The following is a 24850-nucleotide window of genomic DNA, read 5'->3' on the forward strand; positions in this document are numbered from 1 at the left end:
TTTTCTATATTTTTTAAATTTTTGATAGTGAACATGTATCTGCTTTATAATCTGGTTTTTAAAATATACTTATTAAGAAAGTATATAATGAAGAGAAGAAAATGAGTTAAGATAATAGAGAAGATGACACATGAACACCTATGACTGACCGTATCTGATTTCAAACCTCCAGACCCAAACTTCACATAATCTAAGGACCTGAAAACAATCTTATAAAGAAAGTTGTAAAATTATGACCAGAATTTTTTTAGTCATGAAAAATAAGGCTTGCATGCAGAACAGAAGTACCCTGATATTATCATTCTACAAACTTCTTCTAAGAAGATTTCTGTGAATTATTGGTAAAAATTCTAAAATGGGTTTTTTAAAGGTCAGATTTTGGGTGTATACAATAATGTGAAGTGATGTATCAATAACAGCATGGAACTACTACGAGAAAGCCCTTCACCAATCTCATTTCCTCCTATAAAAGGATGTGCAAGGCTGTACATAAGGAAAATGATACAGATGCACAATATCTTAAACGCAACAAAGCATTTGACAAAATTGTCCACATCATTTCGAATACTATTCTATGCTACTATCAACAACATAAGGCTAATGTCAGTAAGAATAGCAGACTAAGGACCTCCAAAAATTATCTCTCCTCTAAAAATGCAATGAGAAAACTGGAAAAAAAGTGTTGGACTCAACTTATTCTGACCTGTAGACGTTAATCAATCAAGAGGGTATTTGTTCAAGAAAAATGGCTAAATCTCAGTAAGAACAGCAAGCTTTGTGATGTCTTAACTTATCCTATTTCATGCCTGATACTCACTTTGTCCAAAACACTTACCTATGTTGCCTATGGTAAAGCCCAGAAATAATAAGCCCCCATAAAAAAGTGAGAGGAACCAAATAGATTTTCAAAATAACTTCAATAAGCTAAAAGTGGCAGAGTGAAATTTAACATAAATCATGATACAATACACATCATGTCCGAAAACCAAAGAACATGCTAGAAAAGGCTCTACATACATTACTAGGAACTGTTTGTGTGAAAAGTCTGGGAAGTTCTAACTGACTTCAAGATTCCTATAACCAACCAAATAACAAAACGGTTTTTTAAAATACTAATATTATTCAATCCATCAAGAAGATATAGCAACTATAAACATATGTGCACCTAACAACACAGCCCCCAAAATATGTGAAGCAAAAAATTGTCAAAATAGAAGGGAGAGACAGACTGTTCCACAATGGATGGAGACTTCAATATCCCACATTTAACCACAGACAGAACAACTAGACAGAACAGTAAGAAAACAGATGACTTGAAGAACACTGTAAACCTATTAGACCTAACAGATATGTACAGAACATCCCACCCAACAATAGCAGAGCATACATTCTTCTCAAGTGCACATGGTATGTTCTCCTGAATAGACCACATGTTGGGCCACAAGACAGGATTTAATAAACTTTTTAAAATTTGAGGAAAAAAGGGAAATCATACAAAGTACCTTTTCTAACCACCATGGGATAAACTAGAAATTAATAATAAAAGGAAAATTGTAAAACTCACAAATATGTGGAAAATAAATGGCACTGTATTAAAACAACCAATCGGTCAAAGAAAAAAATCACAAGGTAACTCAGAAAATATCTTGAGACAAAAGAAAACAAAACCATACTAATACTGCAATATTTATGAGATACAGTGAAAGCACTGCTCAAAGCACATTTAAAGCTGTAAACATCTACATTAAAAAAGAAAAAAAAAGACATCAATAACCTAACTGCACATCTTGAGTAAATTTAAAAAAAGAGCAAATAAACCAAAAGCTTCTAAAAAGAAGGAAATAATAAAGATTAGTATAAAGTAGAGAATACAAAAATAATAGAGAAAATAGAAGAAACCAAAGTCTGTTCTTTGGAAAGACCAACAAAATTAATAAATCTTTTCCTAGACTGACTAAAGAAAAATAAAGAAGACTCAATGAGAAATGAAAAAAGAGAAATTACTACAGGCTTCACAGAAATAAAAAGAATTATTTAAAAATGTTATAAATAATGTACACCAACAAACTGTATAACCTACATGAAATGGGAAACACAAACTATCAAAACAGACTCAAAAAATGAATAGAAAATCTGAATAGACCTATAACACGTAAGGAGATAGAATCAGTAATCAAAAGCCCCCCAACAAAGAAAAGGCCAAGACCAAGACTTCACTGATGGATTCTACCAAACATATAAAGAATTAGCATCAATTCTTCTTAAAATCTTCCAGAAAGCTAAAGGGGAAGGTATACTTTCAAGCTCTTTTTATCAGGCCAGCACTAACCTGATATCAAAGGCAAAGACATAAGGGAAAAAAAATAAAAATACAGGCCAATATCCCTGAGAATACAGATGCAAAAAATTCTCAACAAAATACTAGGAAACCAAATTCAGCAGTATGTTACAAGGATTACACACCATGACCAAGAGGGATTTATCCCAGGAACGCAAGGGTGGCTCGACACGTGAAAATCAATAAATGTAATATGTCATATGAATAGAATGATAGAAAAAAACACATGATCATCTCAATTGACAGAGAAAAGGCATTTGAAAAATTCAACAAATTCAACATTTTATTATGATTAAAAATAAAATTTTGAAAAACTAGGAATAAAATGAAACTCTCTTAACATCATAAAAGATAATTACGAAAACCCACAGCTAACACCATATTCAGGTAAAAGACTGATAGCTCTTTACCTAAAATCAAGAATAAGACAATGATGACCATTTTCTCCACTTCTGTTTAACACAGTACTGGAAGTTCTGCCTTAAATATGACACCAAGAGCAAAGGCAACACAAGAAAACACAGATACGGTAGAATTCCTTAATATTACAATTTGTGTGCATCAAAGGACATTGTTAAAAGAGAGTGAAAAAACAACCCACAGGACAGGAGAAAATATTTTCAAATCATATATCTGAAACTCAACAACTCAACAATAAAAAAAAAAAAAAACCTCAATTCGAAACTAGGCAAAGAAGTTGAATAAGTATTTCTCCAAAGGACACATACAGATGGCTAATAAGCACACTAAAAGGTGTTCAACATCATTAGTCACTTAGGGAAATGCAATCAAAACTAAAATGAGATACCATTTCACAACTACTAGGATGGTTACAATCAAAAAAACAGAAAATAACAACTGTTGGCAAGGATGCAAACTAAAATCCTCATACACTGCTGCTAAGGATGTAAAATGGAAAATGGTTTGGGAGTTTCTCAAAAAGTTAAAAATAGAATTACCACATAACTCAGCAACCACCCCTACCTACACAGCCAAAAGAACTGAAATCAAGGATTCAGACAGATACATGTAAGCCAATATGCACACCCACAATAATGGAAAAGTGGAAACAACCTATGTCTAGCAACAGATGAATGCATAAACAACATGTGGTGTATTCACAATACCATGAAATATTATTCAGCCATAAAAAGGGGTATATTAGAACTCTTATTTAATATGAGTCAGATTACATGCTACATGTATGTAATGTATGCTACAACATGGCTGATTACATGCTACAACGTGGCTGAACCTCAAAAACATTAGGTTAAGTTTTAAAAAGCCAAATAGAATGTATACATATGTAACAAACCTGCATGTTGTACACATGTACACTAGAACTTAAAGTATAATAAAAAAAAGCCAAATAGAAAAGGCCACATATTATACAATTCCATTTTTATAAAAAATACAAAATAGGCAAAAGCCACAGAAACAGAAAACAGATGAATGATTGCCCGGGGCTGGGAAAATAGCAAGTGATACTTAATAGGCATGTGGTTTCCGCCACATAAAAAATGAACATTGAAAATGTTCTTGAACTAGACAACACTATGAAAGTACTAAATGCCATTGAAATGTACACTTATAATGATTAAAATGGAAAACACTATGTTATACTGTACAAATTTTACAATAAAAAGTAGTAAATATATAAAAGTACTTTTGACATCAAAAAATGTTAATAGAACCCCATTAATACACCTATTCTACTATTTTTCTATTTTCTACTTTCTTAATTTTTTGCTTCCATTTAACTTATTCCTTCTTTATGGTTTCCGTTCATTTTGTTGTTCTCTTTCTAACTTCTTAAAATGAATGCTGAATTTATTCTTCTTTGTTTTTAACAGACATGTTTAAAGTTATGAATGTTCCTATGAGTACCACTTTACCCATTATCCAGAAGTTCTAAGACTACTGTTTTCATTCATGTTATTTTTAAAATATATTTATTCTGCAATTTAGGCTCTGGTTTTTCATGAGACTAAATTAACAAAAAGTACAGTGTCCAAATTATGAGAAGTGAACTTTGCTGATGAACCGAGAATTATTCTCAGTGATAGATTTAAAGTGGGAACTTAAATTGTTTAGGGAACATCCACGAGAGAAAACCAGGAGGTGAAATGGCTAAGAAACATATCAGGATAAGAGCAGGAAAAAAAGATAGTGATGCTTAACCTGAAGGAAAAAGGTCTGCATTTCTAGTAGCCTAGAGCTTTCTGGAATACTTGAAAGACCTCCACAAACACCTCTTATGCTCTAGGTGCTGGGGACGCAGCAGTGACCAAGACAGATGTGACTCTGTCTTCAAGTATATAGTCCTTAAATGGTACAGAAACAACTGACTGATTACAATTATCAATGCTGGAGAGAAGCACGGGCTGCCCCAAGAATACATCACAAGGAGGTCTATCCTGGTCTGGAGGTCAGGGAAGCAACCTTAGTGAAACAACTTTAGAGCTCAAAAAGGTAAGAGGAAATCAGGCAGGGCCAGAAGAGACAGCATGAGTAAAGGTCATGAAGCAAAGGGTATTTGCATGAACTAAAAAGAGTCAGTAAGTTTGGTACACAGGGAAGAAAAGGGAGAGTGGTGTTAACCAAGCCTAAAAATGTGGGCAAGGGCAAGATCATTAGTATTTAGGACTTCTATCCAAGAGTGATCAGAGGCTACTGAAGACTTTGGGAGAAAGGGACATGCTCATAAAGTGTATTCAAATAGGAAGAGGGAAAGTCAAATTGTCTCTGTTTGCAGATGACAGGATTGTATATTTAGAAAACTCCATCATCTCATCCCCAAATCTCCTTAAGCTGATAAGCAACTTCAGCAAAGTCTCGGGATACAAAATCAGTGTGCAAAAATCACAAACATTCCTATACACCAATAACAGACAAACAGAGAGCCAAATTATGAATGAACTCCCATTCACAATTGCTACTAAGAGAAAATACCTAGGAATACAACTTATAAGGGATGTGAAGGACCTCTTCAAGGAGAACTACAAACCACTGCTCAAGGAAATAACAAAGGACACAAACAAATGGAAAAACATTCCATGCTAACAGATAGGAAGAATCAGTAATGTAAAAATGGCCTTACTGCCCAAAGTAATTTACAGATTCAATGCTATCCCCATCAAGCTACCACTGACTTTCTTCAAAGAATTGGAAAAAAAAAAAAAAAACTGCTTTAAACTTCATATAGAACCAAAAAAAGCCCACATAGGAAGACAATCTTGGGCAAGAAGAACAAAGCTGAAGGCGTCATACTACCTGACTTCAAACTGTACTACAAGGCTACAGTAACCAAAACACTATGGTACTGGTACCAAAACAGATATACAGAACAGAACGGAGGCCTCAGAAATAACACCACACATCTACTATCATCTGATCTTTGACAAACCTGACACACACAAGCAATGGGGAAAAGATTCCCTATTTAATAAATAGTGTTGGGAAAACTGGTAGCCATATGCAGAAAACTGAAACTGGACCCCTTCCTTACACCTTATACAGAAATCAACTCAAGATGGATCAAAGACTTAAACGTAAGACCCAGTACCATAAAAATCCTGGAAGAAAACCTGGGCAGTACCATTCAGGACATAGGCATGGGCAAAGACTTCATGTCTAAAACACCAAAAGCAACGGCAACAAAAGCCAAAATTGACAAATGGGATCTAATTAAACTAAAGAGCTTCTGCACAGCAAAAGAAACTATCATCAGAGTGAACAGGCAACCTACAGAATGGGAGAAAATTTTTGCAATCTATCCATCTGACAAAAGGCTAATATCTAGAATCTACAAAGAACTTAAACAAATTTACAAGAAAAAAGCAAACAACATCATCAAAAATTGGGCAAAGGCTATGACCAGACACTTCTCAAAAGAAGACATTTATGCAGCCAACAGACATATGAAAAAATGCTCGTCATCACTGGTCATTAGAGAAATGCAAATCAAAACCAAAATGAGATACCATCTCACGCCCATTAGAATGGCTATCATTAAGAAGTCAGGAAACAACAGATGCTGGAGAGGTTGTGGAAAAATAGGAATGCTTTTACACTGTTGGTGGGAGTGTAAATTAGTCCAACCATTGTGGAAGACAGTGGGGTGATTCCTCAAGGATCTAAAACTAGAAATACCATTTGACCCAGCAATCCCATTACTGGGCATATACCCAAAGGATTATAAATCATGCTGCTATAAAGATACATGCACATGTATGTTTATTGCAGCACTATTCATAATAGCAAAGACTTGGAACCAACCCAAATGTCCATCAATGATAGACTAGATTAAGAAAAAGTGGCACATATACACCATGGAATACTATGCAGCCATCAGGGACATGTACGAAGCTGGAAACCATCACTCTCAGCAAACTATCACAAGATCAGAAAACCAAACACCGCATGTTCTCACTCATAAGTGGGAGTTGAACAATAAGAACACATGGACACAGGGAGGGGAACATCACACACCGGGACTTGTCGGGGATGGGGGGCCAGGGGAAGGATAACATTAGGCAAAATACCTAATGTAGGTGACGGGTTGATGGGTGCAGCAAACCACCATGGCATGTGTATACCTATGTAACAAAACCGCACATTCTGCACATGTAACCCAGAACCTAAAGTATAATTTAAAAGAAGAAGAAGAAGAAAGTGACATGTTCCGAATTACCTTTCCAAGCAGTCGCTTTAGATACACTGAAGGAACAGATGACAAAGAAGAAATGCTGGGAGTCTAGTTAAGAGACTATTGTTTCTTCCAGAAGAAAGAAATGAGTGCCTTGAACTAGGATGGCAGCCGGGGAAATGAAGCCAGCCAGGAAATGGAACTGGGAGGTCTTGGGGACTGAACTCATTGTTCCACAGGTAGAAACTACACAAGAAGGTAGACTTTGGTTCACTGTATACCAGAGTACTTCCAATGCCCAGCACTTTCATGCCAAAATGGAAGAGACTGCCCTTCAAAGCAAAGCACTCCCTTCCTTAGGAAGTTTCTTAGGAGGTACTAGGCAATCATAAGGATACATATGCTGGGTGAGAAATTAGACTTGACAGCATCTAAGGCATTCTGACCTCTGAGACTCTTGGTTAAAATCAACAGAAATGTCAGGTCACCTAGAAAATTCCATGTGAAATACCTAGGACGGATATAAAATATGTTCATTCTCTCTCTCCTCTCTCCTCTCTCTCTCTCTCTCTCTCTCTGTGTGTGTGTGTGTGTGTATTATCTCATATCTCAGTTTTCCTCTCTATTCCAGTTGAGTTTCTCACAGAAAACTATCACGGTAAATTACCATCAGTGTTTTACTACTTGTCACTCAGGTGGTGAAAAATAGTTTTATATATCTCTTCCCAGTCCTTTGTATTTCTTTATGTATTGAAATAAATGGTTCTACTTACTTGATTATCTTAATTTTAGTAAAGATTAGTAATGTGCATGCTCTGTTAATACTTTTTAATGCCAAGCATGCAGACATATTTGCTGGAATCTGGGATTATCTGCCTTACCCATAGGAAATCTAGGCGTCCTGAGAACAAACCCATACAACCAAAGGCATCACTGTCCACCAGGTACAAAACTTAAGTACAGTACATGGTAGTAAAGGAAAACTTTCAGAAACATTATCCTGCCAATTCCAACTGTGAAGGAATGCAAGCACCATGCCAAATGAAAGAAAAAGGGAAAAAAGCACATGAAAAAAATGCACTGAGGCTCATAAATATGCTAAAAGGACAAAATTAGACTGACCAAGAAATGTTACCAACTGCTCTCAAAACCAGAGTCTTCTCACTGCTAAAGTTGAGTAAAAGTCAACCAACACGAAGAAGATCAAGACTTAAATGGTTTCCACCATCACAATTACTAAGATGTGCAGAGTCATCACTTTTTGTTGAGTCAGCATGGCTTAAAGTAGTATTGACAGACATCCATTCAGACTCAAAGAGATGCTTTCCCATCCTGATTAACTCATTCACAAGAACTCCTTTACATACCAACACCAAAGCTGCCCTGTGCAACCCCTCTCTTGAACAGTACAACAGACACATGTTTTTGTGCCATAAGCATGGAAAACCAGGAAGATTTTCTTTTTCCTTTTCTTGTTCTTAGTGTAATACTCATTGACCTACGCCTGGGATTCTGTGGAAAGCACAGGTGCAAGACAGTGCTATGACAGAAGTATCATCCACCAATGAAAGGACAGAATTTAGAAGGAAAATCAAAGGCATTTTATAATTTATCAAGAGATTATTAAAGGCACCTATGATGACTGGTTTAAAATGTTGGTTCTACTGTCTGGTGGCTGTGAATTAATTTATGAATCATAAAATGGATATAATTCTAGTACCCATCTTATAGAAAGGATTAGATGATAACATACATGTGTAGAATTTACTATAGTGTCTGGCACATATTAAATGTTGTTATTACTGTTTCTATTATGCCCTCATCAAACGACTAATATCCAGAATCTACAAAGAACTCAACAAGAAAAAAACAAAAAACTACAACTGTTTTGTTTGTTTGTTTTCAACCATTAAAAACTGGGCAAAGGACATGACCAGACATCTCTCAAAAGAAGACATACAAGTGGCCAAAAAGAATATTTTAAAATGCTCAACATCACTAATCATTACAGAATTCAAATTAAAATCACAGTGAGATATCATCTTACACCAGTCAGAATGGCTTTTATTAAAAAGTCAAAAAAAAAAAAAACAGATATTGGCCTGGTTGTGGAGAAAAGGGAACGCTCGTACACTATTGGTGAGAATGTAAATTAGTTCAACCTCTATGGAAAACAGTATAGAGATATCTCAAACAGCTTAAAACAGAACTACTGTTCAACCCAGCAATCCCATTACTGGGTATCTATCCAAAGGAAAAGAAATCATTACATTAAAAAGACACCTGCGGGGCCTGGTGCGGTGGCTCACACCTGTAATCCCAGCACTTTGGGAGGCCGAGGTGGGTGGATCACAAGGTCAGGAGTTCAAGACCAGCCTGGCCAACATGGTGAAACTCCGTCTCTACTAAAAATACAAAAATTAGCTGGGGATGGTGGTGGGCACCTGTAATCCCAGCTACTCGGGAGGCTGAGGCAGGAGAATTGTTTGAATCTGGGAGACGGAGGTTGCAGTGAGCCAAGATCACACCACTGCACTTCAGCCTGGGCAACAGGGAGAGACTCCATCTTAAAAAAAAAAAAAAAAAAACAAAACAAAAAAAACCCTGCACTTCCATGTTCATCACAGCACTATTACAACAGCAAAGTCATGAAACCAATTTAAGTGTCTACCAGTTGTTGACTGGATAAAGAAAATGCCCATGGAATATCATACAGCCATTAAAAAAAATAATGAAATCACATCTTTTGCAGAAACATGGATAGAGCTGGAAGCCATTATCCTAAATGAACTAATACAGAAGCAGAAAATCAAATATTATATGTTCTCACTTGTAAATGAGAGATAAACAAAGGGTACACATGGACATAAAGGTGGTGAAAACAGACCCTGGGGACTCCAAAAGGGAAGAAGATGTGAGGGGGGTGACGGTTGAAAAATTACCTATTGGGTACAATATGATGGGTACACTAGAAACCCAGCCCCCACCATTATACATGTAATACCTATGTAACAAACTAGCACATGAACCCCAAAATCGAAAATAAAATAAAATAATAGCAAATGCTATTATAACTGTTTTTTACAATTATTGTGAAGCATATTCAAGAAAAATAAGAAGTATCACTCAACAACCTTTTTACGCAACACTTAGGATCAGAGATTAGGTTACTCCAAGACATTACACAGTAATTCATTAAGTCAATAAACTAACAGGACTTACACCAGCTTCCCAAAAAGCCAATACCATAGATGTAGCCACACAAGTCCCGAGGGGGTGGTAATAAAAGAAAGAAATACCTAAGATAGCAAAGACTTTGCCATCTCTGCCATGTTTGATAATCAAGGTGCAAAAACAATCACTGTCTACACAACACCAAAATATACAGCAATTAAGAGAAAAAAAAATAGGTTTGCAGTTTGAAGAAGCTCCATCTATTTTTGCATCCTAAAGGCAGCTATTGTGTGGCTCCCTTCCTCTTTCTATTAAATATAAGATCTTAGCAAAGTCTGCTTCACAACTCTCATATACACCATAATCCTCAAAGTGAATGTGGTTTTAGGTGGCAACACAGACAAGCAAATTAGCAATGTAAATATCAAGACATTCAAATTGTATCCTTCCTTCTTAAAGCAACAGGTATTTTGGATTCTATTACTTGATCTGACTTCCAACAGTTCACAGATGAGTTTGAATTGCTAGGAAAAGTTCAGATATAAGGTGCTCCCCATAATGTCAGTCAGTCAGTTGGGTAGGTCTCGGCCCCACTGTGGATCACCAAGAGAGCTAAACAAGATTCAAGGTTGTGCTGAGCCTCCCTGCCATCCTCTGCTAAATCTTGCATAAGAAAGCGATAACGACGTCAAGATTTTCAAGCAGACTCTCCAGAATAGGCCAGGGAGATACAGTCTCTGTCTCATGTCCAACACACTTAGATTTCAGTGAAGGCAAATCACCAGTTTTAGCATCTCAAGCATTTGTCTCCTTCAACAGAGTAAATGAGGCCCTCACTTTTGATCACCTGTTAGATATCTCAGTGAAAGACTAAACAGATGACTTCAAAACTCTCATCCAACATCCAAGAGTTCTGCCAATTCCAAGATTTAGCAACCCTCTCAATACAAGATTACATGTATTGATAATACAAAGCTGGATGCTTTCAGTAAGTTTGGCTTATAGGAAAACATGTCCCATTATTTGATCCATAAACACATAGGAAACACATTCAAGAATTAAGGAAAACTGAAAAATTGAAAATGCCTTTAAGCATCAGACCAAAGAGACTATAGAGATATCTGAGACTATTCCAACTTTCACGTAAATGAAAGACTGAACATATTAATTCTTTCATTAAACAGATTGGTTTTTGAGTCTTGCACTGTGCTAGGTGCTACAGATGAAACAAGACAGAGAGAATCACTGCCCTCACAAAGCTTACAATGTAGTGGGAGATTTAGAAAATAAGATACTACATATTCAGCTGAGTGCTATAATGAGAGATGAAAAGTGTTCTAGAGGAGCCCAAAGAAAGGGTGGAAATCTCCTGATACGCTGAGGAAGCTTTGCCAAGAGTAACACATAAGCCGAGATCTGAAGTATGAGTAGGAATCAAACAGGCAAAAATGTGACAAGGATTGGTAATGGAGAGTGTCCCAGTCATTTGGAAGGATATGATTAAAGGAGAGAGCATGGAACATTCAAGGAACTGAAAACAGATTCCTCTGGATTGAATACATGCTGTAAGCAGAGAAATAGGAGGAGATGAGAAGGAGTCAAGCCACAAAAAGCTTATATATCACTTAAAAGCATTTAATCAGGAAAGAGACATAATAAAATGGACATTGTAGAAAGACTCGTTAGTATAGTCCAGAGAAAAATGGGAGTAGGAAGGGCTAGATGCAGAAATATCAGCTGAGAGGTACTAGAATGACCCAAGCTATGGGAGTTTTCTCCTGAACTAAAGTGGTGAGAGTGAATATCAAGAAAAAAAGATGGAGTCAAGAAATAATGTAGGATGCTGACTCAACAGAACACACATGGCATCTGGGCAAAACAAAGGAGGCTGCACTTCTACCTTGGGAACAGGTGGATGGGGATGCTACTGAGGCTAGGAATCCAGAAGGAAGATCCTAAGTTCAACTTTTGATATTCTGAGTTTAAAGAGCCCAAGTGGAGTTAGATAGATAGTTAGTTAGATAGATAGATAGAAAAATCCAGGCAAATATCCAAGACTTGGCAATCATCCATACAATCACTATAGTACAATGAAAGAACAGAAGAACCCTGGGACAAAACCATGAGAAACTGTAATGTTTAAGGAACAGGCAGCAGGAGATGAGGACACAAAGGCAACTGAGAAGTGGAGGACCATTCTAGGAAAATATTTCAAGAACAAGAGGTGGCGACCCAAAAGAAGTAACAGCCCCTGAAATATTTATCTATACGTGATCCTATGCTGTGTGTTGCATGGGGAGTCAAAGGAACCATAAGCATGCTCCTAACACATGGCCAGTCTGTCAGTTCTCAGGCTGCCATAAGAAGCTGAAAATGACAAGTGATGTTTTCAAGGAAAGCACCAACAACCAAAACTACAACCAAGGTGACAGGCGTGTGTTCTGGGGGATCCAGAGTAGAGAGACTCAACCATCAGTAAAGGGCAAGAAGGGATGATGTCATGGATAATGTGATAACCACCCAGGTCTCCTTTTCAGGGTCGATGTGCCCATCCCCACAGCTGCTAGGAATATCGCTGCTGCTAAAAGCTCACAGATGTGTCCCTTAAAGGGAACTGCCCTCTGCCACAGGTAGCTGCCCTGCCCAAGTCTATACCCCTTCCCATGGAATAGCCCACCAGCAATGACTGGCTGATGCTGGGATATAAGGGCCCAGTTCCCTTGCCTCAATATAGGACATTTCTGAAGGGCCATTACAGTTCCAGAGCTGCCCATAGGATCGGCTGAGATCTTAGTTGTAACCTCAATTGCAGAGCAGCTTCGCCATCTGTCCTAGCCTGCCTTCCACATTTCCTTACAAGTGTGTCTCCCAAAAGCACTCTTCAGTAAACCCTCTGGACACAGTCCCCCATTCCAGAGTCCTTCTCCAGGCAACCCAATCTAAAACGGATGGTATATATCAAACTAGGCCAGCCACTGAGGCTAGAGTAGAAAGGCAAAGGTGCAAATGGCAGAAGCAAACGCAAACCACAGGGCGGTCTTTGTGTGTGCTCAGTGTGAAAGGGTCTCCATCATATGCACAACTTAACAGAGAATGGCCACTCTCAATCCAGTCCTCACTCGTGATGAGGGACAATGGCTTAAATGTTTCAATTTGCTTTAAGGCACTTTTGTTACCTAACAAATCTATACAAGATCTAGTGGAAGGCAAAATGGAATTTCAAGGACAATCTGAACGAATGTTCTTAGAAAAGAGAGGGACTAATGCCATACAGGAAGCACTCAATGAAGTTCGCTGCAGGAAGGCCAAGGTGGCCTGGAAGCACAGGTTTCAAATATTTTCAACCATTCATTCAACGAATATTTACTGAAAAGCTACAGGCCCAGCAAAGTGCCACAAGCTTGGAATACAACCTTGGATAATACAGACATGGTCCCTGCCCTCACTGAGCTTAGGGTCTAGCAGAACACGGTGGAGCTCAGCAATAGAACCATTTCCCTATCAATATGTTTCCAGGATCCCTAACACTGGAATTTCTCAGTGTAGATGTCTTTTGTAAGTTTAGCTTATGATACTTTCTTATCACTACATTAACTTCTGAAAATAATAAAGCTTGTTTTCACTAACAGCAAAATTTTTTAATGAGGCCCAAGATGTTAGCTGCCTTCCTGTAACAGTCTCGACAATTTCTTTCTGCATTTGGTTGTTTGTAAATAAAAATACAATCTTTGATTTGCTATGAAAGTAATTATAACTGGTATCAGGTTTGGTTTGACCATCTTGTCTTGTAGTCTCAGGATATTCTTCATTCTAATCGATCCTGAAGTTTGAAATCAGAGAAGGAAACACCTGTTTCATGGACAGAAACCTCTAACACACAATATTGTCCCCATACCTTCTCTCAAATTTGAGTCAGAGAAGAAGGACCCGGTCTTCTCAATAAACCCCAACACTACCTTTTATACAATATAATGATACAAAGTGTTACACATTCTACTGTTATCACATTCTGATTATTACACCATGTCTAGAACATTCACCAGCCTCAAGTGGTATTTGACTGGGCTGACTGGGCTGTAAAAGTGTATTTGCTCGTTTAATTTTATGTGAGGAGACATGGATAGGCCTGAATTTTTCTAAGAACACTGAAGAACTACTGTTGCTGAAATAGTGCATTTATTCCAATATATGTCAAAATAGCAGAAAAAGATATTCTGAGGTATGCTCACCAAAAAAAGAACTGACCCAGCTGCACCTTTTAACATATAGAAAACCTCAATGTGTGAAAAAATATGGTACATTAAACCATATATGATTGTTGAATTTTTTAATTATTACATTCCCCATTCCCAGTGATTTTTTTTGTTTTTTTTCTTGGTTTTTTTTTTTTTTTTTTTTTTTTTTTTTTTTTTTTTTTTTGAGACAGAGTTCTGCTCTGCTCTTTCTGCCCAGGATGGAGAGCAATGGCACGATCTCGGCTCACCGCAACCTCCACCTCCCAGGTTCAAGCGATTCTCCTGCCTCAGCCTCCTAAGTAGCTGGGATTACAGGCGCCCGCCACCACACCCACCTAATTTTGTATTTTTAGTAGAGACAGGATTTCTCCATGTTGGTCTGGCTGGTCTCAAACTCCCGACCTCAGGTGATCTGCCCACCTCGGCCTCCCAAAGTGCTGGGATTACAGGCGTGAGCCACTGCACCCGGCCCCAGTGATAGCTTTAAAGGCATTCATGGCTGCAGCCCTAGTACCATCATAGTTCTAGGTCCATAGCTGACATACAATAAAAATTTGACTCATGGGTTATTAAACAAATGACTACTTTCAAATAAAATTCAAATCTGGCATTTGCATAAGTTCCCATAGCTTGTTAGTAAGGCCCCTTGCGGCATAATTTTAAGAACACTAGACTAGAAGACAAGGTAATGAAAATCAAGGAGAAAAGTTCCCTGATCAAGAATTTCAGGGGAGGGTAGTGGCCTCTCAATAGGGGAATTCATGGTATGGCAGTGTGTGGCCCAGGGCCCCAGTCCCACAAACGTATCCCTGAAGTCTCCATGCTGAATCTTCTGTAAGTCACTTATAAATCAATGTGGTGATTGATCAACATGAAAATTCTGGGAGAGATGGAATGACTGGAGTCAAGTGGAAATAATTTGGCAGCGGTGGCCTTTATAAGAGAAACTGGGATATAAAATAAACAAACGGCCCTGCAAGGCTTCTCAGGAACCCATTGTTTTATAAAGACTTGGTCAAAGAATGGGCCTTTCACTGGAGAGGTGTGACCTTTGGAGGTAGCAGCTTCTACTCACTAGCTAAGGCTAACTGGGCAACACAGGAGCATGACAATGAACTGAGGGAAGGGACAAGAAGGGGTGGATCAGGACCAAGAAGTGCTATTTCACAACCCTCACCATTCACCAACCTACCAGAGCCAGGGGCTGACTCCAGACGAGGATATATTTCAGGTGCAGGACAGGCCTCTCCTCAAGGCCCAGCACCACCCATGCCTGCCATCCTGAGCACTCCACTGTAACGGAACACCCAGGCCTGGTTGAGTTCTTGGAGTTACCAGTTCTACTCTAAGACCCAGAGCTCTACGCTTGCCCCTCATTACACATGCATACATGTGCGAGATGATGGGAGCTACTGAAATCAAGGCATTTATTTGAAGAAGTAATAGACTGAATCAGGAGAAGAATTTTCAAAAATAGAAGAGATCTCATTTTATAGCAGAAGTTCAAAAGACTAAAAGCTTTGTCTAGCCATACACTATTAACAAATGATGGAGTGTGGAGAAGAACCCTAACTGCATCAGTCAGGATTCAACCAGAGAAGCAGAATCACTACAATATATACATTAAGAGATTTAGCGCAAGGAATTATCTTACATAGTTGTGGGGCTGGCTAGTCAAGTTCAAAATCCATAGGCTAGGTCATCAGGAAGAGCAAGTGGGAATACTTGGGCCCAGGCTAAAGTTACTGTCCACATCTGAAATTTCTAGCTCTTCAGGGAAGCCTCAGTTCTAGTTTTGAGGTCTTTCAACTGATTGAGTCAGGCCCATGAAGATTATTTAGGATAATCTCCCTTATTAAGTCAACTGATTATGAACTGTAATCACACTTACAAAAGACCTTCACAGCAACACTTAGATTTTGACTGAATAACTGGAGACTGGAGCCAGCCAAATTGACACATAAAACTGACCATCACATTGACTTATCAATACCACCATCGTGTTCTTTCCATCTTAGCCCTCCTCACTAAATGCTGCTGCAACAAATTCTTAATTAACAAAATTTTTGTATGACTACATTATATATGTTCTACTTTTTTCTCCAATTAAAATTTCTGAAGACATGAAACACATATGTTATAGGTCAGCAGGGCTTATGGAAAATCACCTCTTCTACACATGTAAATCCAATAATCCAAAGTCCACACCACGATCTTTTGTTATCCAAGTCATCCAAAGGGGCAGAGAGTGTACAGAACTAGAAAAGTGGAGATGACTAATCCATTCTCCCACTTCACCCTGGATATCCCATACACTTTCTTTTTACTATCATGCCCAAGACTCTTAGAAGAGTTGCCCATACAAGATGTCTCTAAATCCAGAAGACCCAAACTCCCAGAGTCCTCATCACACTGCAGTCAAGCCATCCTTGACCCACCAACACACTCTATGGAATAGATGCGCCCCAAGGTTACCAATGACTCACTGGTTATTAACTCCAAAGGACACTATTAACCATCCCCTCTTTCTTAAAATGCAATCTTCCATTGCCTTCCATACCAGCAACACCTCTTTTTTTTCTACCTCTTTTGCGACCCCTTGTACATCTGATCTTATTTCTCTTCTTCCATCTCTAAAATGTCCACTTTCTCCATCACAAGACCCCTCCTCATGCTGACACACTGTTCTTTGGCTTTAATTATAATCTATACACTAATTATTCCCAGTCCCTATCACCATATCAAATAGTGTTCCCTAGCTTCAGGCACACATGACTTGCTGCCGTGGACATCTGTACCTGGATGCTCAACAAACACTCCAAACTCATTGTCCTTTCCACTGCCTCCACTCCCTTCAACCAACGCTCATCCCCGGCTCCACCATCCACCAAATGGACTAGAATGGAAGCCTGGAAATTATACCTTAACTCCTGTCTTTCCCTCAATCCCTACAGACCATCAATCAAGTTTTATTTCAGGAGGGGAGGGGAAACTACAGCTGAAAATTACACTTTCAGCAACGTGTGACCACCAGACAGCTGTTTATGGAGAGAATACTCAACTTTTACCCTTCTATCCTTACCTTTTTTTTTTCCCCAGGATATCTGGTACTCTCAGAATGTCACAGAGCATATCATATCAATCAACCCTGTTACTGCCTAGCTCTAAACTTTATTTCATGTAAAATAAACCTTGTTTAAACCACTGTTATTGTACATTTTCTATTATATGCCCCCAAACATAAGCTTGACTGATATACCAAATTTGATTTTTTAAACCTTTCAGTTGCATCCACTCCTCTCCATTGCCACTACCACTCCCTTAGTTGAAGCCACCATCATCTTCTTTCAATTATTGAAACAGCACATTAACTGGCTGCCCTACTTCTATTCTTCCTCTAATCTAATCCACTGTTAATTTTGAAGGACAATCTGGGAATATGTATCAACAGCATTAAAAATGTTACCATCCATCAAACTACAGTTGACCCTTGAACAGAAGAGTCTGAATTGTGCAGGGGTTTTTTCGCTTTTTTGTTTTTGAGACAGAGCCTCACTCTGTCACCCAGGCTGGAGTGCAGTGGTGTGATCTCAGCTAACTGCAACCTCTGCCTTCCAGACTCAAGCCATCCCCGAACCTCAGCCTCCTGAGTAGCTGGAACTACAAACACATACCACCATGCCCAGCTAATTTTCTATATGTTTTTAGTAGAGAAGGGGTTTCTCCATGTTACCCAGGCTGGTCTAGAATTCCTGGGCTCAAGTTATCTGCCTGCCTTGTGCTGTGATTACAGGCATAAGCCACCATGCCCGGCCTGCCTGTGCAGGACATTTACAGGCAGATTTCCTTCTGCTTCTGCCATCCCTGAGACAGCAAGGACAACCCCTCCCCTTCCTCCTCAGTCTACTCAATGGGAATGCAATGAAGATGGAGACCTTTATGATTATCTACTTCACTTAATGAACCGGAAATATATCTTCTATTCCTTACGATTTTTCTTAAGAAAATTTTCTCCACTTTCCACTTTAGCTTACTTTACTGTAAGAATAGAGTACATACTACATATAACATACAAATACATGTTCATCAATTGTTTATGTTATCAGTAAGACTTCCAGTCAACAGCAGGCTATTAGTAGTTAAGTTTCTGGGAAATCAAAAGTTATATGTGAATTTTCAACATCAAAGGGGATCAATGCCCCTAATCCAAGTATTGTCTAAGGGTCAGCTTTACACAGCAATTTCACTTCTCAGAATTTATGCTGAAGAAACTAGCAAGATATGCATACAAACACATAATTGTGTTTATGGGTGTTCATAACATCAATATTTACAATGGTTTACAAATGGAAACTATCTAGATGTCCAATAACAGGGGGATTCGTTACAGAAAACATGGTGCATCCAAGGGAAAATTAACCTGTCATTTAAAAATCATAACACAAAATAATATTTCAGCATTTGAGAAAATGCTTATCTACATTATCTACATATATATGTAGATCTATATATACATTATCTACATATATATACATGTGTGTGTATATATATATAAGTGAAAATAAAATAGGTTACAAAGAATATGTACCCAGTATCCCAATTTGGTTTTTTAAATTACGTAAACATACATAGAAAACAAACCCGGTCCTACTTTTGTAAGTACCCCAAAAGCTAACATTTTAATTAATTCAGATATCACATTAGTATTTATTGAACACCAATTACATGCTAAATACATAACAATAGTTCCCTTAGATATTATAGTATTTCTTTTTTGCTTTTATTTTTTAGAGATGCTTTCAAAAACGGAAAAGATAATAAATATTCTCAAGCAACTCTGATCATGGTCACATACCCCAACCCCGACAACACGCTCCTAGAGAACACCATCGTCCCTATTAACAGTTCCCCACTGCACTGTAAAATACTTGTTTTGGTAACTGTATCTCCCACCGGGCTCCTGGAGGACGTGATCATCATTGTTCCCCAAGTGCCTGGCATATATTTGGTGGTCTATAAAAATGAAATAGCAAATAAATGATGGTGCTACGAATTCAACCACACCTATACTTCTTTTCACCATCTGAGAGATACAGAAGGATCCAAATCTTGGTAATCTAAATGCATGCCTCCAATACAAAGATCTTCAATAATCACCAGGCCTGAACCACTTCTCAGTAACTGGCCAGGCTGCAAGGAACCATATCAACTCCTTACTAGGACAGCTTAAGCCCCTGAAGAAATTATCTCATGCACTAAGGAATGACCTGACATAAAAGCCTACTTGAAAATAAGCTGATGCCTGCCCAGAGGGAATAATTTAAAATAACTTTCAAGAGGTGGGAGAATCACATACTCATTCCATATTCATCAGGTGTCTTCTATGTGCCAAAGAATCAATCCAATCCAACTGATAACATTTTCTCTGAAGATAGCTGCCTCTTCGAATACTGGTACAGAGACTCAAGAAGTTGTATCACAGACCATCAGTTCTGCTAGTACATGTATTTCTTTGACAGGAATGACCTTAGACGTGATTGGTAAATAGAAGAATGATGTCTGTGTTGGTTCATATGCAATTTTTCCTAGCTTGTTAATACTTTGCGGCAATCAAGGTAAGCACTCTCACAGGGAAAGAGAAAGACTTAACAACGTGTAAAGACCTCAGAACAAAGCTGGAAACGCACTCAAGTGCCTTTCTTTAACATAAGCAGTGGCTGACTTACCGGCTTCAAGAACCACTATGCTTTCCACTATGTTGACCTCATGGCAAAACTGCAAGAACAGCTATGAAAACATTTCTCCTTATACAGATAAACGAAAAAGGCTACACCCTGGATCAGACTTAATTTCAATAAAATCGTCTCTCTTAGAAGCAAATGCCCTATGCAATCCACAGAGACAAGAGGGAAGCAAAGCTCAATGTGGAGACGGCAAAGGCTGGACCAACTTGCTAAAAACGTTCCACAGCTCTTTAGTGGTCTGCCTCAATCCTGTTTTTCCCATAAACTCTGTTATTCTTAGTGGTGCCTGATTTTGCAGAATGCCAGGTACAGATAGAGTCAGCCCTCCATATCCATGGGTTCCACATCTGTGGATTCAACCAACCGCAAACCGAAAAGATCCAAAAAAAAAAGGATAGTTGTGGACACTTCCCTACAGAGAGAGAACTGAGCCACCCCTACACATGGTTTTACCACCACCAAGAGGCCATGAGCTTGGGAAAGAAAAGACAATAGAGGGTAACACTCAACATAAGGACAAAAAAGGTCACATAAGGTACTTTATATACTTAAACCAGTCTTCTGCTCGCTGATTCAGTCAACAAGTAATTGAATGTACAAGCAGATAGAAACCCAGAGGGAAACAAGAAAACTGAGTGCCTATTCCACTGATTATTTCTTCCTGACACCCAAACATCTTAGCAAAAGATTGACTAGAATCGGGTTGCAAACTCTAAAGTCTTCTGGAGCCCAGTGAATGATATAAGGAGAATGGGTGCCTGGTAATAGGGAGCAAGGGGACAGGGACAAGCTAGAGATCATATGCTCCATCTAGAAGTGTTCAAATCGTTTTTCTTATCTACCATTGAGCCAAGGCAAAATGTGTATGCAGCCTAGACCTGGCTCACAGGCTGCCACTCCATGGCCCCTATGTTTAGCAGAATATAGACCAGGGCATCTGGATATTTCAATTTGGATCCAGACAGATACCCGACTCTACGACATAACCCAAAATTTAAAATCACCTTTCTATAAGTGATGGCCACAATGCACCAGAAGATGATGAGAGCGCCACTACAGGAGAAACAAATCAGAACTAGCTATCAAGATCCAAGATTGGGGAACCTGAGCTTCATTCCTTATTTCTTCATTATGATTGAAGAGTGCTATTTCATAAACAAAGTTTTTGCTTTCCGGTGTCTTTAAAAATCAGCACCTATTCCTAAAAACTGCTTTACGGAGGTTCACTCTTTACAATTTAATTGTCTGAAATGCCAAAGAAAAGATGAAGAATCTCTACAATCCAAGTCACACTTCACCATAAAGGGTCAAAGATAATGTCAGCAGACACACAGGTGAAATATATCAATTACAAATGTAAGAACTCTTAACCCACTAAAAACATATTTTCTTGAGTAGAGATTGCGAGAAGTCATTTTATGTACACTTTAGTATAATATTTAATGAAAGTAATAAACAGGTCTCATAATTTAGAATGAAATCTGTTTTCTTTTTTTCCTTTCAAGGCCAGTCAATATACACTGGATATTCCAATATTTTTCTTAAATCAATATCCTACTTTCTACCCACACAACAACTTTACAGTCAGAAATATATATGCTAATGTACACTTAGCACTTCTTAATTGTTCTTACAGCTAAATTTGAACAATAAATTAAATTTCTCAGTATATGTTATGTAATGTAGACACAGGCTATAAAAATGTTGACATTGGTTATGTTCTCATAATGCAATTTAGCCCTTTTAGTAATGACTATGCAAATAATCAGCCACGGGAAACCCATTTTCCATCTAGCACAATTACCTACTATCACAGAAGTAATTATTATTATTGTCCTGCTTATTGAAATTCTATAAAAACTCTTGAGATGCTAAGATAGTTCCAAAGCCATCGTGAAAACTCTCCTCTTAACAGACTCATCTGGCAACGACAATTACCAGCGTTAAGGAGGGCAGTTGCAGATGAACATTAAACAAGAAATTATCCCCAGAAGGTTCATAAGTTCTAAACTTTAAACGGGGAAGTACTGATGGCTCCTAGTATATCCTCTTAACACCTTCAAGATACAACTTTTCACTCAGGCAAGGTCAACAGCTCTAAGAAGACTCAACCTCAATGGGTAGAAAACTCCACGATTCCAACCAGATCAGTTTCACCCCTAAACAATATCTACTTTTAGCCAATGTCCCCACAGTGCTGGTTACACTTCAGGAAACTCAATCAAACCTTCTATTTTACTGTGCTTCAATTTTCCATTTCAGAAATTGTTCCACCATCTTGAAACAGACCAAGGCGCTTGGGTGATCCATTGGCCACATCTGCCGAAGTTCTTCACAAGATCTCTATCCAACTTCACCTTGTCTCTTAGCATAGAGATGAGGAGGCCACAGTGTAGTGAAGAGGGCAACGTACACCATTCTTTCAAGGAGCTCTAAGGTCTCCCACCCACCCCACCTGAACCTGCGGGCCGGCAGTCAAGGCCTGGGCCTCACCAACTCCAGAATCATCCACAAGACCATGGTCACACAGGAGACCTGTGTTCCTTTCTCCATTCTTCTTCTCTAACACTAGTCAGCAAACTCACCATCTGAAAAAGCTTCAACTGCCCATGAGGGCCTAGAGGAAAGAACTTCTTCTGAATCACCCCTGCAGTCTGTCGTGGGTGGATCACCCTGCAATGTCTTATGCAAAAGGCTAATTCTACCCCTTCTGGGTGCTCATCTCAATGTAGCCCAAAGCCTTGAGAACCAGATCGTGTTAACCAGGGAAGTGCAGGTCCAGGCTAACCCATGAGGCTGGTTTCTCGGAGGCCCAGCAGGCCCTCCGGTTGAAGATGGCTAGTCTCTTAACTTCTTTATCCTTAACCTGGTCTTGGCGGCCAACACCTCTGAGGCCATTCCCTCCGGGGAGTGGTGGCTGGCTGTTCCTTGTGTTGTCCACTTGCGGAAAACCCAAAGCAGGAACAGTTGTGTTCCTAAGCCCTTGCTCCCCAAAGACCATGGGTGTTCCTCCATTGTTTGAAAGATGCCAGACTAATGTCTTCCTTCGCCACTTTTGGAAAGACATGAGAGTATCCAATGCTGGCTACTACTCATTAGGACCTGGAGCCAGGTATCTACTGAGGGTGACGAGAGTGCTGGGTGCTGGGCTCGCATCCGTGTCCTATGTCCCCATTGCCTCAGACTTCCACGTTCTCCTCCCACCCAGGGCCCTCCGCAGCGCCCCCTTTCTCCCCCAGGGAGCACTACACCCGCAAGGGCCGCCCCCACGCCCGAGCCCGGAGGGCGTCCGAGCCGGTGCGGGGGCAGCAGGTGGGGGGTGAGGGAGATGGCCCGGGGGCCCCGGGGAGCGGTTTGGCGGTTGTCCCCCCGAACCCCCACCGAGCCGCCCCCTTCGCAGCCACCCGGGACCCCGCCTCACCCCGGCCAGGCTCCGCTCGGATCGCCCGCTCCCCTCCTCCCCCGCGCCCCCGGCCCAGCCGGGCCGCGCACCCCCCGCCCCACACCCCCGCCGGCCGCGGTTTGGCCCCCCGCATTCCCAGTACGTCCGGCGCCGACTTTTACCTGTACTTTCTGCACTCGAGGCGGCTCGTCGGGCGAGAAACACCTCCCCGGGACCGCTACCTCCCCCGCCCCGGCTCCGCCCGGCTTCCTCCTTCCCCTCCAAGGCCGCAAAGTAGATGGAGTAAGAGAGTGTGTGTGCGAGAGAAAGAGAAAGAGGGAGCGGGCGCGGGCGCCGCGGGAGGCGGCGGGCGGCGGGCGGCGGGCGGGAGGCGCGCCCGGCCCCCGCCACCCTCCGGCCGCCGCCGCCGCCGCCGCGGGCTCGGCAACTCTGAATCGCGCCCGCCCCGGCCCCGGCCCGGTCCCCGCCGCCCGCCGCCGCCGCCCGCCGCCGCCCGCGGACTGGGGCCGGCCCGCGCCCCCGCGTCCCCGTACCTCGTAAAGGTCCCCAGAAGCCATGCCAGGCTGCGGAACTTGGCTCGCCGGTGTGAGCGTCTGCTCGCTCGCGCCCTCCGTGCGTGTGCGCGCGGGGGCCGGTGTGCGCGTGTGTGTGCGCGCGTGTGTGTGCGAGTGTGTGTGGTGTGTTGAGTAAACTGTGTTTTTGCAGAATGACAGGCTTGGGGGCTGCCTATGCGCAGAATCAGAGCGGGCGGCGGCGGGGCTGGCGTAACCGGCAGCAGCGGCGGCGGCGGCGGCGGCGGCGGCGGCGGCGGCACGAGCGCGGGCAGCAGCGACGGCCGCGCAGCGCGCCCGGGAGGCACGGACGCGGCCCGAGCGCCGCGGCCCCAGCGACCCGGAGACCCGGCGGCGGTGGCTGCAGCCGGCAACGGCTCGCCCCGGCGCCGCCTGCAGGAAGCCGCCCGGCGCCCGCCGCCGGCCCGGACGCTGCTGCCACTGGGCGAGTCCCCGCCCCCCGGGAGCCCGGCCCGGCCCCCGGGGCGGGGAGGCGGGGGCTGCTGCCCGGCCGCGCCCCGGGGGACCGGTCCCGGAGTCGACGAGCTCTCGGGCCCGCCCAGCCACCCCGGGTCGGCTTTGGGGGCCGCTGGCGGGGACCCCGGGGGGCGGCGGGCCAGGTGCCCGCCGGGCATGCCCGACCCGGGGCTGCGAAGGGGCGGCCGGAGAGCCAGGTAGAGGGCTGCGGTTGCAGACCTCAGGGAAGGGGCCCCAACCGAGCCCCGCCGGCCAGGGGTCCCCACCTCCCTCCTCCACC

At 41.2% G+C, this 24850-nt stretch overlaps 1 protein-coding gene across 1 annotated transcript in view; it reads right to left on the reverse strand.

Annotated features, from left to right (window-relative positions):
* Positions 1–24523, reverse strand: part of CDYL2 (chromodomain Y like 2) — a 211182-nt gene extending 186659 nt beyond the window's left edge. Inside the window, exon 1 of the mRNA XM_033219103.1 lies at positions 24076–24523. Coding sequence (XP_033074994.1) covers positions 24076–24099 — 24 coding nt within the window. The 5' untranslated portion in view covers positions 24100–24523. The remainder of the gene's footprint in view (positions 1–24075) is intronic.
* Between the last annotated feature and the right edge of the window lie 327 nt (positions 24524–24850).

Source organism: Trachypithecus francoisi, unplaced genomic scaffold (assembly GCF_009764315.1).
Source record: "Trachypithecus francoisi isolate TF-2019V2 unplaced genomic scaffold, Tfra_2.0 Lachesis_group10, whole genome shotgun sequence".
Lineage (NCBI taxonomy): Eukaryota > Metazoa > Chordata > Mammalia > Primates > Cercopithecidae > Trachypithecus > Trachypithecus francoisi.